The sequence below is a fragment of the Euprymna scolopes genome, chromosome 10 (assembly GCF_053919585.1).
Source record: "Euprymna scolopes isolate OS-2025 chromosome 10, ASM5391958v1, whole genome shotgun sequence".
Taxonomy (NCBI): domain Eukaryota; kingdom Metazoa; phylum Mollusca; class Cephalopoda; order Sepiida; family Sepiolidae; genus Euprymna; species Euprymna scolopes.
The window spans coordinates 106,738,565-106,755,433 of NC_136491.1; the positions used below are offsets into that span (position 1 = coordinate 106,738,565).

General features: G+C 33.5%; 1 protein-coding gene across 1 annotated transcript in view; it reads left to right on the forward strand.

Moving 5' to 3' along the window:
- Window positions 1-16,869, forward strand: part of LOC145286195 (uncharacterized) — an 80,814-nt gene that overhangs the window by 33,352 nt on the left and 30,593 nt on the right. Inside the window, exon 5 of the mRNA XM_080134992.1 lies at window positions 7,301-7,527. Coding sequence (XP_079991118.1) covers window positions 7,301-7,527 — 227 coding nt within the window. The remainder of the gene's footprint in view (window positions 1-7,300; window positions 7,528-16,869) is intronic.

Sequence of the window (16,869 nt, forward strand, 5' to 3'; positions counted from 1 at the left end):
CCCAGTGTGCAACTAAAATTACAGAAAGTGTCGGAGTCTGTGTTTTTTTTGGTTTTGTTTTTAATTGTTGTGAGTTAGTGTTCCCCCCTCCCCCTTGGCTGTCATTAATACATGGGAGATGACAATACAGCCAGAACCAGAGAAGATAAAAGAAATCTGTGGCACACAATGTTGGGGGTCAGCGATCAATGTCAAGTGGGGTGACATGTGGTCTCATCACATTTTCAAAATGGCAAACTATCTGCAGATCCATAAATAATTTTGTCTATAAAGAACAATAAAGTATCTTCATACTGTCAACGATGATGCCAGTGTTTTTTTTTTTGTTTTTTGTTTTTTTATATGGTGGTCACCACTTATCAAGGCCCGGAAGCCACTCAGGGATAAGGGTTATTGCAAGTACAGTACGTTAGTGTGGAGATTTGATGAAGTGTTTACTTAAGGGGGAAGTTCATTAGGAATTTGTTAATGTTGGACTTTAAGACAGGTGTTTTTCGTGAAAGATTGGCGAGGGAGGGACCAGAGATTGGAGTTCAGACGAGCACCTGCCATGGAAATAACGATAAAACAAGGATGGGCTCGCAACGTCTCTTCCGTGGGAGAAAGGTTGCAGGGTAGAGAAAAGGGCATCCCCCACTAAGCCACGAAGTCTATTTTGTACTCTGTCAAGGCAGGATAGGCTGTTTTTAGCAGCTCCTGCCCAGATATGGCAGCAGTATTCCATCCTTGGACGTACTTGGCTTTTATATAGATAGAGAATTGCATCAGTAGTTAGATATCTTCTGGAGCTGTAGAAGGATCCCACCAGCTCGGTATGTTCAAGAGTTATTTCCCTTGAACTATATTCAAGTTATATCCCATGTATTATACTAGACAGCAGAGGAATAAACTCTTCAGTTTTTGAAGTACAAATAAAACTCAACACGTAATTGTGAGATTCGGAATTCTTTCTGGTATTGGACTTCAAGTTAGCTTGATATCTAAGGGTAAACTCTATATTTTTACATGTTTTTCACACCTTGGATGCCATTTCATTAGATCTCACTTTTGGTTGCAATTAGACAATAATTGCATTCAACTAATTGTTCAGGAACCCACCCGTGTGCCCGACAATGACGGCCAGTATGCGAGCCTACTAGACCTTTTTCTCACAACTTGCCCTGAACTATGTTCAGTTTCTGTTCTGTCGCCTCTTGGATCTTCTGACCACTCTGTTGTATCAATTAAGATAAAAATGAAATGTAATATGTCCCCAGACATACCTCTCCATCGTACAGTATATCGATACACTAAGGCTGACTGGGATAGCTTCCGTACATTTATATCTGATCTACCTCCGCATTCCATGTTTAAAAAGGATGTGTCCTCTATAGTATTAGACCTGATGGAATGGTTAATTGTAGGTATTGACCGTTTCATACCCTCAAAAAAGTTTCAGCAAAAACCTAACAGCCAGCCATGGTTCTCTCCAGAATGTGCTGCTGCCATTGTGCACAGAAATCACTTTTTCCACTGCTTCCAACGTAATAGATGTATGGAAACTAAAGCCGCTTTCAGGACTGTCAGCAACCATTGTAAGAAAGTAATAAAAAACGCAAGAGAGTTGTATGCTCAATCTGTTAAGTCCAAAGTAGCTGAGCAGCGGCTTGGTTCCCACCAGTTTTGGCAAATAGCAAACAAAATCCTGAACAGAAGCGTGTGCTCCATCCAAACTATTATCAATGGACCTGAGGTAATCTCGTCAGCATCAGACCAAACCAAACTCCTTGTCAAGAACTTTGCAGCTAATTCTACCCTTTGCGACCAAGGCCGCCAACCCCCAATATTTCCTCCTGTATCAGAAAACACGCTATGTGATATACGTATATCTGTATGTGATGTTGCCAAGCTAATCAAAAACCTTGATTCCAGTAAAGCAACTGGCCCTGACGGTATTCCAATTATAGTACTCAAAAAACTTCAACCTGAACTAGCGCCCATACTTACAAAACTGTTTAAACGTTGTCTTAAGGAGAATAGTTTCCCATCTCCCTGGAAAACCTCATCAGTATGCCCTGTATTTAAGAATTCAGGTAATCACTCATCCCCCTCTTAGTACAGGCCAATACGTCTCCTGTGCGTCATGAGTAAGTTGTTGGAATCTGTGTTAAATACAGAAGTAATCAACCATCTCAACAAAAATAACCTTCTTAGTGACACTCAATATGATTTCCGTTCTGCTAGATCTACAGCAGATGTGCTTACAGTTATATCTCATAGGATTAGTGAATCTCTCGACGGAGGCCACCTTTCTAGGGCAATTGCTCTTGACATATCTAAGGCCTTTGATAGGGTATGGCATAAAGGTTTACTTCATAAGATCTCTAGCTATGATATAGCTGGAAATGTCTTCTCAATTATTAAATCATTTCTTCCTGATAGGTTCATAAGAGTAGTAGTTAAGGGGCAAAAATCAGAAGCTCACAGTATTAATGCCGGTGTCCCTCAAGGGTCCATCCTGGGCCCAACTCTTTTCCTGATCTACATTAATGATCTTCCAAATCACATCCTTACATCATTTGTAGACATTTATGCTGACGACACTACCATTTATGGTAGCACATCTAAGACAGTAAACGACCAAGTTCTCTCCAATTCTCTCTCCTCTGATCTTGAGCACGTAGTACAGTGGGGAAAGGAGTGGCTGGTTACTTTTAATGCATCTAAAACCAAGCTTCTCTCTTTACATCATCAACATTCTGATCCACATCTAGCATCAATTGAAATGAATGGCTCTCGTCTTCAGGAGGCCTCAAGTTTTGACAAGCTTCTGGGCTTGACCTTTACTCCTGATCTTAAATGGAACATGTACATCAAATCTGTTGCCAAGGCCGCTGGAAAAATGGTGGGATCTTTCTATCGATCTGGTAAATATCTCACTGCTGATGCTATTCTCTATCTATATAAGAGCCAGGTACATCCAAGGATGGAATATTGTTGCCACATCTGGGCAGGAGCTGCTAGAAAGGACTTGATAGAGTTCAAAATAGACTTCGTAGCAAACAAAATCCTGAACAGAAGCGTGTGCTCCATCCAAACTATTATCAATGGACCTGAGGTAATCTCGTCAGCATCAGACCAAGCCAAACTCTTTGTCAAGAACTTTGCAGCTAATTCTACCCTTTGCGACCAAGGCCGCCAACCCCCAATATTTCCTCCTGTATCAGAAAACACGCTATGTGATATACGTATATCTGTATGTGATGTTGCCAAGCTAATCAAAAACCTTGATTCCAGTAAAGCAACTGGCCCTGACGGTATTCCAATTATAGTACTCAAAAAACTTCAACCTGAACTAGCGCCCATACTTACAAAACTGTTTAAACGTTGTCTAAAGGAGAATAGTTTCCCATCTCCCTGGAAAATTTCATCAGTATGCCCTGTATTTAAGAATTCAGGTGATCACTCATCCCCCTCTTAGTACAGGCGAATACGTCTCCTGTGCGTCATGAGTAAGTTGTTGGAATCTGTGTTAAATACAGAAGTAATCAACCATCTCAACAAAAATAACCTTCTTAGTGACACTCAATATGATTTCCGTTCTGCTAGATCTACAGCAGATGTGCTTACAGTTATATCTCATAGGATTAGCAAATCTCTCAACGGAGGCCACCTTTCTAGGGCAATTGCTCTTGACATATCTAAGGCCTTTGATAGGGTATGGCATAAAGGTTTACTTCATAAGATCTCTAGCTATGGTATAGCTGGAAATGTCTTCTCAATTATTAAATCATTTCTTCCTGATAGGTTCATAAGAGTAGTAGTTGAGGGGCAAAAATCAGAAGCTCACAGTATTAATGCCGGTGTCCCTCAAGGGTCCATCCTGGGCCCAACTCTTTTCCTGATCTACATTAATGATCTTCCAAATCACATCCTTACATCATTTGTAGACATTTATGCTGACGACACTACCATTTATGGTAGCACATCTAAGACAGTTAACGACCAAGTTCTCTCCAATTCTCTCTCCTCTGATCTTGAGCACGTAGTACAATGGGGAAAGGAGTGGCTGGTTACTTTTAATGCATCTAAAACTAAGCTTCTCTCTTTACATCATCAACATTCTGATCCACATCTAGCATCAATTGAAATGAATGGCTCTCGTCTTCAGGAGGCCTCAAGTTTTGACAAGCTTCTGGGCTTGACCTTTACTCCTGATCTTAAATGGAACGCGTACATCAAATCTGTTGCCAAGGCCGCTGGAAAAATGGTGGGATCTTTCTATCGATCTGGTAAATATCTCACTGCTGATGCTATTCTCTATCTATATAAGAGCCAGGTACATCCAAGGATGGAATATTGTTGCCACATCTGGGCAGGAGCTGCTAGAAAGGACTTGATAGAGTTCAAAATAGACTTCGTAGCCTCGTAGGAGATGTCCTTTCCTCTTCCTTGCAACCTCTATCTCACAGAAGAGATGTTGCGAGTTTGTCTCTGATGTATCGTTATTTTCATGGAAGGTGTTCCCCCTCGCCAAACTTTCACAAGAAACACTCGTCTAGCTGTACACACTATCAATAATACCCCTCACTCTTTATCTGTGCCTAAACCTAAATGTAGATTCCATGAACAAAGCTTCTTTCTTAGAACTGCACGCCTGTGGAATTGTCTTCCGTTTTCCTGCTTTCCGGCTGACTACAATATGGTTGTGTTCAAGTCTAACGTAAATAAGTTCTTGATGAGCCGTTCTATATAAGTTATCAAATTTACCAAATTTTCATTACTAATGATTACTATGTTGTCCAATGTCTACTGTACACTCTTTAACTCTTATCCTTGAGTGGCCTCTTGGCCTTGATAAGTGGTGATGCCTATGTAAAAAAAACAAAAAAGACAAAAAAAAAAACTAGCCATGTTAACATCACCATTTTCTACTTCAGATTTTAGTGGCTACGTGTTATCAAAGTAAGTTGCATCTACTTGTATAACACCCATGCATATTCGTATTATTTGGATTCTTCATATTACCGTTCTCAGCTTTGAACAGAACCCTTTATTTAATCTACAAGAGTAGCATAGTTTTGTTTTGTCGGCCATGATTGGGTAGAAATCATAAATAAATCATAATTATATTTTGAGTGTAACTAACAACTGAATTTTACCACATACTTTATCCACTATGCCACGAGTCCTTGCAAGGACCCGTGGTGTAGTGAATAAAGTACTTGAAAACATTTTGAAAATAGCACTCGAGATGAGAATCCAAATAATCAGTCCTCATCTCAAAAATTCAAAACATTAAACCCATGCATATCTTTATAAATTGTTTACTGTGGCAATTTGACAACTCATCTTTACTTCAATTGTGCATTCTCTACAATTTGTTTACCCTGGCAATTCATGTTTATTTGTCACAGGAAAAAAAGAGATAGCTGCTTAGCTTACTCCTCTCTCTGAACATATGCAACTCAAATGAGTTAGCATAAGGAAATTGACTTCATTAAAACAATTCCTTATTGCTAGGTTTGCTGTCTCTTCTTTCGTCTTTCAACTGAGCAAGTTCTATTTATATATATATAAAAGTGAGTGTATGTTTGTGTGAGGACAACTCTCAACCTATATACTCAATAAATTTTTGATCTACAGACCTGAAATTTGGTATATAGAGTATTCAGACATGTGTCAGTTTTCATCCAGAAAAAAGGGTTGCTAAGAACTCAAAATTGAAAAATTGGTACGTGGAGGGCATTGGGTTTTTATTGTGTGCGCGAATCGTTCACCTGACAATTTCCTTATGTTAAGAATAAGTAGGCTTGAAAACACTTTTTAAAAAGCTGGCTATCATACTGGTTATCATACTCGACTCGCTGCCTTTAAGTTTTGGTTTTGATCTCGGCTCGAGTATTTTTTTTTTTTACTTACAAGAAGTGAACTGTTCAGAAAAAAGACATATACTTGCATATGTTTCAGTTTCTTTCCATTTTCTTTTATATACTATACTAGCATTTCATCTTGGCGCTGCCCGGGTGTTTGGAGGTGTATGTTGAGCAAAAAAAAAAAAAACAATAAATTTTTTTAACTTTGACCTCTATTATGACCCCTTAACATTTATTGTTTTGGGCTCAAATCAAGTTATTAAGTTAGATCCATGTCCAAGGAACCTATATCTAAAATTTACAGTGTTTAGATCAAAAATTGTCAGAGGAGTTCGGTAGAGTTCTCAAAAGTCAAATCATTGAACTTTGACCCCTTAACAGCCAAATTTCTGGCCGAAAACTGATCATATAGATTTTCCTTAATCTCAGTACCCTGTATATCAAATTTCAAGTCTGTAGACTTAAAATTGACAGAGTTATTACGTAGGGAAATGTACAGACACACAGATAGAAAGACACTTCACTTTTATAGATATACTAGCATTTCAGCCCGGCGTTGCCCGGGGGTTTGGAGGTGTATGCTGAGTAAAAAAAAAAAAACAGTGGTAGTAGGAAGGCAGGCTCGAACCCGTACCGCAAACTCAAACTTCAAAACGATACTGATCTTGAGAAAATCCGTCGCCTTTGTCGAAAGTCTTGAGCAGACATGCAAACATACATACATACATACATTTATATAATGGTAAATAAGAATTTTCGACCCAAACCAATGAAAAAGCTTGCCCTATCTCTGAATACCCTTTATGTAAAATTTCAAATGTTTAGACCAGAAATTATCTGAGTAATTTGGTAGAGACTACAGAGGTCAATTTTTTTTTTTAACTTTGACCCCTACTATGACCTCTTAATATTTATTGTTTTGTGCTCAAATCAAGTTATTAAGTTAGATCCATGTCCAAGGAACCTATATTTAAAATTTCAAGTGTTTAGACCCAAAATTGTCGGAGGACTTTGGTAGAGTTAACAGCCAAATTTTTGGCCGAAAACCAATCACATAGATTTTCCCAAATCTCAGTACCCTGTACATAAAATTTCGAGTCTGTAGACTTTAAATTGACAGAGTTATTGTGTAGGGAAATGTACACACACAGACAGACACACAGATACAGACACGTTCACTTTTATAGATACATAGATTGGGTACAATATAATAATCACTAGAGAACTGGCTCTAATAATAATGAATGTGAAATCTGCATAAATTAAATATATTTTTGCATGTTTTACGACCGGGCTACGACGGGCGGCCTGCTAGTACTCTTGAGTAGAGAAAGTTAGAAAAGGGAATCCCTCCCCCCTAAAGAAACACAATAAACAACTAAGATTAAAACAAGTTTTTACCTCGATTGGAAAACAAACTGAATTGTGCACGACTTCTTTTTCAGTGTAAATGGTGTCCCAGCCTGTGCACATAAACGTCTGCTTACCGACATTTTACGCAAAGAATGGGGATTTAAAGGATACGTGATCAGCGACGAAGGAGCTATAGAGTTTATGCTCATCTGGCACACTTACAAAAAATCACCAACCGAAATTGTTGCTGCAAGTCTTAACGCCGGCTGTAATCTTGAATTGTCACCAAATATGAAGGAACCTTTTTATTTTAAACTCCGTAAGTATTCAGTTTTATTTTACAGGATTACTTAGCTCTGTATTAATAATGCCACCTTTAAAAAATAAGCAGAGTAAAAGCTTAAAGAAATTTTATTCTGCTAATATCGACACAGGGATTGAGTCACTGCAAGAATAATTCCTTCCTCAGAAAAAATTAACAAAGGGAAGTATTTCATTCCCCCAAAAAGTTAGGTAAATTTTTACTTTCTTTCCACTTTAACACTCGTCTTTAAAATGACAACTTTTCTATGTTTTCAAGTATGCTAAAAACGAATATCACATTTAAATTTGAGGCAGACAAGTACTTTGTTGGATATTAAGACCGTTATTGTCCAATGAAATCTGTTTTCACTGGTGGCCATGTTTTTTTACCAACTGAACAAGTACTAATGCGCATGCATGTTACAAAACACCCACTCCTCCCCATGTTAAGAATGGTGAATGCCACTAACATTTATTAAGTAATACATTGGAAAAAATGTCTTAATATCCAGAAAACTACTTGTTTACCCAAAATTTGAATGTGATATTTGTTTTTAGCATAACTGAAAACCTTGAAAACTCCTCATTTTAAAGGTGAGTGTTACGGTGGAAAGAAAGTAAAAAAATTTACCAAAAGTCAAACGGAGATTGAAGATTATATATTATTTTATTTCTATTTTATTTTTATTTGTTTTATTTTTATTTTTTTAATTTTTATTTTTTTAATTTTTATTTTGTTTTATTTTTACTTTATTTATTTTTATTTCATTTTATGTTCATTTTATTTCTACATTATTTTATTTTTATTTTATTTTATTTCATTTTATTTTTATTTTATTTCTACTTTATTTTATTTTTATTTTATTTTATTTTCACTTTATTTTTATTTTATTTTATTTTTACTTTATTTTTATTTAATTGTATTTTTATTTTATTTTATTTTTAGTTTATTCTTACTTTATTGTATTTTTACTTTATTTTTTTTTTATTTTTAACTTTATTTTATTTTTATTTTGTTTTTATTTTATTTTAATTTTATTTTTAACTTTATTTTATTTTTACTTTATTTTATTTTTATTTTGTTTTTATTTTATTTTATTTTTACTTTATTTTATTTTTATTTTGTTTTTATTTTATTTTATTTTTATTTTGTATTCATTTTATTTTTACTTTATTTTATTTTTACTTTATTTTATTTTTACTCTATTTTTTAAATTTTATTTTTAACTTTTTATTTTTATTTTATTTATATATTATTTTATTTTTATTTTATTTTTTACTTTATTTTATTTTATTTTTACTTTATTTTTATTTTATTGTATTTTTATTTTATTTTTAGTTTATTCTTACTTTATTGTATTTTTACTTTATTTTATTTTTTTTATTTTTTATTTTTAACTTTATTTTATTTTTACTTTATTTTATTTTTATTTTGTTTTTATTTTATTTTAATTTTATTTTTAACTTTATTTTATTTTTACTTTATTTTATTTTTATTTTGTTTTTATTTTATTTTAATTTTATTTTTAACTTTATTTTATTTTTACTTTATTTTATTTTTATTTTGTTTTTATTTTATTTTAATTTTATTTTATTTTAATTTTATTTTTAACTTTATTTTATTTTTACTTTATTTTATTTTTATTTTGTTTTTATTTTATTTTATTTTTACTTTATTTTATTTTTATTTTGTTTTTATTTTTACTTTATTTTTATTTTGTATTCATTTTATTTTCACTTTATTTTATTTTTACTCTATTTTTTAAATTTTATTTTTAACTTTTTATTTTATTTATATATTATTTTATTTTTATTTTATTTTTTACTTTATTTTATTTTATTTTTTACTTTATTTCATTTTCACTTTATTTTTATTTTATTTTCATTTTATTTATTTTTACTTTATTTTATTTTTACTTTATTTTATTTTATTTTTATTTTTATTTTATTTTTATTTTTATTTTATTTTTATTTTTGTTTTATTTTATTTTTTATTTTATTTTTTACTTCATTTTATTTATATTTTATTTTTATTTTTTGTAATTCTTTGAGATGAGACTTCATAATTTGTGTATTCCTTTTTTTGCGGACTGTTATCCTCATCTTCATATTTGTTGTTTTCCCACGATTTTTTAAAGCAAAAACAATATTATGTACTTAAATATTACGTCAAAAATAGTAATATATTAAAAATTAGGAAAATTTATTGAGTAGAAAGTTATTTACAGTTACAAGTAATTTATATGGAAAATTTGGGAAAATTGCCTTTTTTATAGATGTTTTAAAATAAACCGTGAAAAGTGCAGAAACAAGGGACATAACTTAAAGAATTTTAGATTACATCGTAAGGGTGTCTAACATGTTTATATAGCCTAGAATGGTAGACTTTTTTTTTGTTTAAAACACAATAGTAGTTATTCTACTTGAATTTTTGCAATGTTTGGATATATTACTATTTTCGACATGACAATTAAGCAAGTAATATTGTTTTTGTTTGAAATGACATATTTTAAAAAATGTCATATCTCTCTCAACAAGCATAATCTTTTTTGTTTTCATATAGTGGTTGAAAAACTTTCAAGACTATATACAAGGTTTGTTCCAACAGTAAGGCCCCCTACTTTTTTTTAACTCAAGAAGTTAAAGAGCAACAAAGACAAGAATAGTACCACTAAAACGAGCGACCTTTCGTGCTCCAGAATTTATTTTTCTACATAGTCACCATCATTCTCAATGCACTTTTGGTGCACCTCTGCTTCTGACACATGCCCATGACAGGAGTTGATTTCTCAGAGGCTCACACTGTCAATATTTGCAAAAGAGAGATGAAACTTTCAGGTCATGAATGCATAAGTTTAGTCATCATAACAGTGCAATTTGTAATCTCCTCTGATCCATTCAGGTGGAATAAAAATAAGAGGTATTACTTTTGGAGCACCCCTCGTGTTATATATATATATATATATATATATATATATATATATATATATATATATATTGTTTCTCATGTTAATTGATGATGGCCTAGGGATTGAATACCAAGTGCAGAATGAAAGGCGACTTTGTAACTGGATTCAAATCATTCAACTGGTAGTAATTATCATTTCCTACACTGAAGATTGCATAAGTATGAAACTTGTCTCTGTAAATAAAATTGATAAATATTTCAAAATATACACACACACACACAAGTTAGGTAATAGTAGATTCTAATTCTACCCTATGTGACCAAGGCCATCAACTCTCTGTATTTCCTCCTATAACAGACAACACGCTATGTGTTGCAATATTTTTGATTCATAATGAGGTATGATCCCACACAGTCGGGCGATTCTATTTATAAATGATGCTGCTAGGAACTGACGAATCGAATTAATTCATGTTCTGCTACCAACCAATCAGAAACCAGAATTGCTCCATAAATATTAAACCTTTTCTGTAGCAATTTTGCATTTCCGTCTCAACACGATAAGAATCTTTTGCTCTGTGGAACTGTCTACTGCAAACCAGTCACCTCTCAAGACTTGTTTAGAACAACGAACCATTGGAAACTGTTCTGTCTACTGCAAACCAGTCACCTCTCAAGACTTGTTTAGAACAATGAACCATCGGAAACTGTTCTGAAACTAAACATGGCTTACACTTCTAGAGGTTATGTGCCCAGCATGTGTCTTTATTTCGATGGATCTGAATCAAAATTCAAATTGTGGCAAGTTAAATTTCTAGGATATCTACGAATCCAAAAGCTACACAAAGTGCTTCAAACACAACCTGAAAACAGAAACGACCCCGACTTCATTGAAAAGAACGCAACTGTCTTCGCGGAATTAATACAGTGTTTGGATGACCGAAGTCTATCACTGATAATGAGAGAAGCCCTGAACGATGGCTGCAAAGCATTGAACATATTGAGAGAGCATTATTTATTGAAAGGAAAACCCAAAATTATTTCTTTATATACTGAACTGACCTCTTTAAAACGAATGGAAGCCGAAACTATTACTGATTATATTATAAGAGCCGAAACGACTGCAAATTCTTTAAAAATGTCTGAAGTTATAAGTGACAGTCTGTTAATTTCCATGGTCCTTAAAGGATTACCGAGTGATTTCAAGCCATTTACAACCATGATAACCCAGAAAGAAAAACCCATGACTTTTAGCCAATTCAAGGTAGCACTCAGAAGTTACGAGGAAACTGAAAAAATGATCACAGAAAAAAACGAATCTACAAATATCATGAAATTTAAAAATACACACACAAAAACACCAAAATTAAATTATACCCATGCCAGGAATAAAAACCTCAACTTTGCCAAAAACAATTTTTCTCCTAAGAAAAGTACAAAAATTAATTGCTATAATTGTGGACGACCCAATCACAAGAGTTTCCAATGTAGATACAGGACTCAAAATGGTGACTCCATTAAAAATGTAGAGAGCTCTGTTAGCGAACATACATTTTTATTTTCGTGTACGTTCAATGCTTCAACAAACAATAATAATTTTCTTGTCGATTATGGGGCCACTGCACATGTGATTACAAAGGAATCTGATTTTATCAATTTTGACTCCAACTTTAAGCCACAAAATCATTTTGTAGGACTAGCTGACAGGAGTCGAGTCAATGATATCGTTTTGAAAAGAGGCGATGCTAAAATCTCGCTAAGGAACAATAAAGGTTAACTATGTTTCTGTATTCTAGAAAACCCTCTTCTAATCCCAAAATTTAAACAATATATTTTCTGTAAAAGCTGCCACTAAACAAGGTGCAAATATAACTTTAGCCCCAATAAATAAAAACTGGTATACCCGAATGGAACTGTATTCGACATGACAGAAAATGGAAGACTATATTATTTAAATAGCGTAGTCCCATCAAAAACCACCTGCCATGATCTACAGACATGGCATAAAATTCTTGGACATTGCAATATTCCTGATATCAAAAAGTTGCCGGCTGTAGTTGATGGAATGAAAATACAAACATCAAAAAACTTCAACTGCGACATCTGTACGCAAGGGAAAATGGCAAACTATCAAAGCAAGATACCAGACAAGAAAGCCAAAAAAAAAAAATCCTATCAATGGTGCATTGTGACTTGAATGGTCCCGTGGAACCGATGGCCAGAGAACATTATAGATATGTGTTGAATTTCGTAGATGACCATTCAGGTTTAATAATGGTTTACTTTTTAAAGAATAAATCTGATACCCTGCTTGCAACTAAAAAATATTTAGCTGACATGGCTCTCTACGGTGAAGTCAAGTGTATTCACTCTGACAACAGTACGGAATTCACCAATAAAGACTTTGAAGTTTTACTAATTAGCCATCATATCAAGCATGAAAAATCAGCTCCTAGATCGCCAAACCAAAATGGGACTGCTGAAAGAGCGTGGCGGACACTTTTTGAAATGGCAAGATGCCTACTCATTGAATCAGAACTCCCCAAAAACCTCTGGACATACGCACTTATGGCGGCAGCCTATATACGCAACAGGTGTTTTAACAAAACACTATCTAAAACTCCATATGAATCTTTCTGTGGTAAAATCCAAATTTAAGTAGAATGCATATATTTGGTTCAACTTGCTTCGCATATATAGATAAAAAGAGTAAATTGAATATTAAAGCTGACAGAGGTATATTTCTTGGATACGATAAAAACAGTCCAGCTAATTTAGTATTTTTTTCCAGAGAAAAATAAAATAAAAAGAATCCGATGTGTAAAATTCACAGACACGTTTAATTTTACAGATGAAATCCAGTCATATGAAGAAGATGAAAATATATTTCCTCAAATAATTAAAACAAACGAAGACAATAAAAATGACGGAGACAAGAGTATTCATGATGATGATGATGATGATAAAGGCGAAAGATATCTCAAAAGAAATAGAAGGCGACCCGATTTTTTTATGGTCGACAATATAAAAGATTATCAAATCGACTATTGCTTTTCAATGGAAAATGCGCAAAAAAGCTTTAACGAAGCAATTAATTCAGAACATTGTGATGAATGGAAAATTGCCATGAAAAAACAAATAGATGCCTTAACCGAAAATGATACCTATACGGCAGTGCCTCTCCCAAAAGATAAACATGTTATTTCTACAAGATGGGTCTTTACAAAAAAGACTACAGCATCAGGCGTAGAACAGTACAAAGCTAGATTTGTTGCTAAAAGGTACTCTCAGATTTACAGTATAGAATATTTTTCTACGTTTTCACTGACCACAAACCTAATGACAATCAGAATTTTACTGCAAATCGCATCGCAATATGACATAAACATCCATCAAATGGACGTAAAAAATGCTTATTTGAATGCCCCAATAGACTGTGAAATTTATATTACCCCTCCAGAGGGATTTATACTGAAAAATAAAAATAGCGTGTGGCGACTTAACAAGTCATTATATGGTCTAAAGCAGAGTGCTCAGTGTTGGAATACAGTATTTCATGATTATATTATTAAACAACAATTCAGACAATGCGCTGTAGACCCGTTTATATACCAAACACAAAGATGATAACCTACTGATTTTGGTTTTGTGGGTCGATGATATTTTAATCGCATCACATTGTGACATAATGTTAACTGATGTTAACAAATTAAGTAAAAGATTCAAAATGACTGATCTTGGCAAAATATCCTGGTTTCTGGGGATAGAATTTACTCAAAGCAAAGGACTTGTTACGATGACTCAATCGAGATACATCGACAAAATACTATTAAAATTTGGAATGGGAGAGTGCAAGAAGCGCTCTACACCGGTCGAAAATGATATTAATAAAAATATACACACGGAATCTGAAATAATAAATGATAAACAATACCGCAAAATTATAGGTAGTCTTGTATATTTAATGACTGCAACCAGACTCGAAATATGCTATACAGTAACAAAACTGTCACAAAAATTATCACGACCGACAATGAAGGATTTAAACAGAGCTAAATAAGTCCTGCGTTATTTAAAAGGAACTAAAGAACAGAAGTAAGTATTTAGAAAATCAAAAAATCCCCTAAAATTAGAAGGATTTTCGGATTCAGATTGGGGAAACGACGATGCTCAAAAAAGTATATCTGGATATAGTTTCAGACTCAGAAAATGGGCCTATCATTTCATGGAAATCTAAAAAGCAACAGATTGTATCTCTCTCTACGTGTGAAGCAGAATTTATCGCGATCACACACATGACCCAGGAAGCACTCTACCTTAAAAATATACTAAAGACTATTTTAGAGCCAGAATTAACTAAAAGCCCCGTAGTAATTAATTGTGATAATCAAGCCAGCATATTCTTAGCACAGAACACGATAATCAACCAAAGATCTAAGCATATAGATATGAAATATCATTTCATAAAAAACGAGGTGAAAAAGGAATCCATTATTTTGAATTACATATCATCAGAACAAAATATCGTTGATGTATTCACGAAACCCGCAACAAGAATAAAGTTAAAGCGTTTTTTCTCAAAACTTATTGGGGGATTCGACTGAATAATTTTTTTTTTCACGGTCCTGTATGTATATAAATTTCTATATATCAAAAAAAAAAAAATAGTCCTGAACAAAACGTTACTGTATCCATTTTGTTTGTATTAACACTTTAATCTACTAATGCATAACTAATACTTTTACTGAAATAAGAAAAAAAGAAAAAAAGTCACTTTTTTAAAAAAACCTCTTCTTTGTAATTTTTCTTTTTGATAAATATTTTTGCATGCTTATTTTAAGGCGCACATAAATTACAATTGACTTTTAATTATTTTTTTGCACATTAGTTTTCTTATTTTTCAAAAATGTCCTATATTTTTTTTGCATTGTTTTAATAACAAAAAAAACAAAACAAAACAAAAAAAAACTCTTTAAACGGGTACATATTGCATGTATGTTTATTGTTATGTATATTTATTTATATGTATATATGTATGCGTTTTTTTCTCTTTTTTTACAAAACTGCATAATCAAATTTAAGAAATGGCTTCTTTTTCACATACCCACCTCTTTTTAAGGTAAAAATACCTTCCATTTCTTTTATTTCTCTTCTCTGTACACATATCTGTTTTGACATTTGAATACAATTAAAAATGGCGTCTTTTTACATGCTAAAATTTTAAGATCCAAATGATTTCTAATTTTTGTTATGTATAATTGAATATAAAAAAATATATATATATTTATTTTTGAGCAGAACAAACACAAGGGACTTCCCCATTATAAAAAAATGGGGGGATGTTGCAATATTTTTGATTCATAATTAGGTATGATCCCACACAGTCGGGCGATTCTATTTATAAACGATGCTGCTAGGAACTGACGGATCGAATTAATTCATGTTCTGCTACCAACCAATCAGAAACCAGAATTGCTCCATAAATATTAAACTTTTTCTGTAGCAATTTCACATGTTTTTTCCGTCTTGACACGGTAAGAATCTTTTGCTCTGTGGAACTGTCTACTGCAAACCAGTCACCTCTCAAGACTTGTTTAGAACAACGAACCATCGGAAACTGTTCTGTCTACTGCAAACCAGTCACCTCTCAAGACTTGATTAGAACAACGAACCATCGGAAACTGTTCTGAAACTAAACATGGCTTACACTTCTAGACTATGCAACATACAAATATCTATGTGTGATGTCGCCAAGCTAATCAAGAACCTTGATTCCAGTAAAGTAGCTGGCCCTGACAGCACTCCAATTATAGTGTTGAAAAAGCTTCAAATAGAACTTGCCCCCATACTTACAAAATTGTTTAAGCATTGTCTTAAGGAGAAGTGCTTCCCAAACCCTGGAAAACCTCATCAGTGTGCCCTGTATTTAAGAACTCAGGTGATAGGTAATCTCCCTCTCAATACAGACCAATAAGTCTTCTGTGTGTCATGAGTAAGTTGCTGGAATCCATATTAAATAAAAAAGTAGTCAACCACCTCAGCAGAAATAACCTTCTCAGTGACATGCAATATGGTTTCCGTTCTGCTAGATCCACAGCAGATGTGCTAACAGTTATCTCATAGGATTAGTGAATCTCTCGACAAAGGCTTCCTTTCTAAGGCAATTGCTCTTGACATATCGAAGGCCTTTGATAAGGTATGGCATAAGGGCCTACGTCACAAGATTTCCAGCCATGGTATAACTGGAAATATTTTCTCAATTATTAAATCCTTTCTCTCTGATAGGCTCACAAGAGTAGTGGTTGATGGGCAGAAATCAGAGGCCCACAGTATTAATGCTAGAGTCCCTCAGGGGTCCATCCTGGGCCCAACTCTCTTCCTGATCTACATCAATGATCTCCAAAAACACATACTTAAATCATTCGTTGACATCTATGCTGATGACGCAAT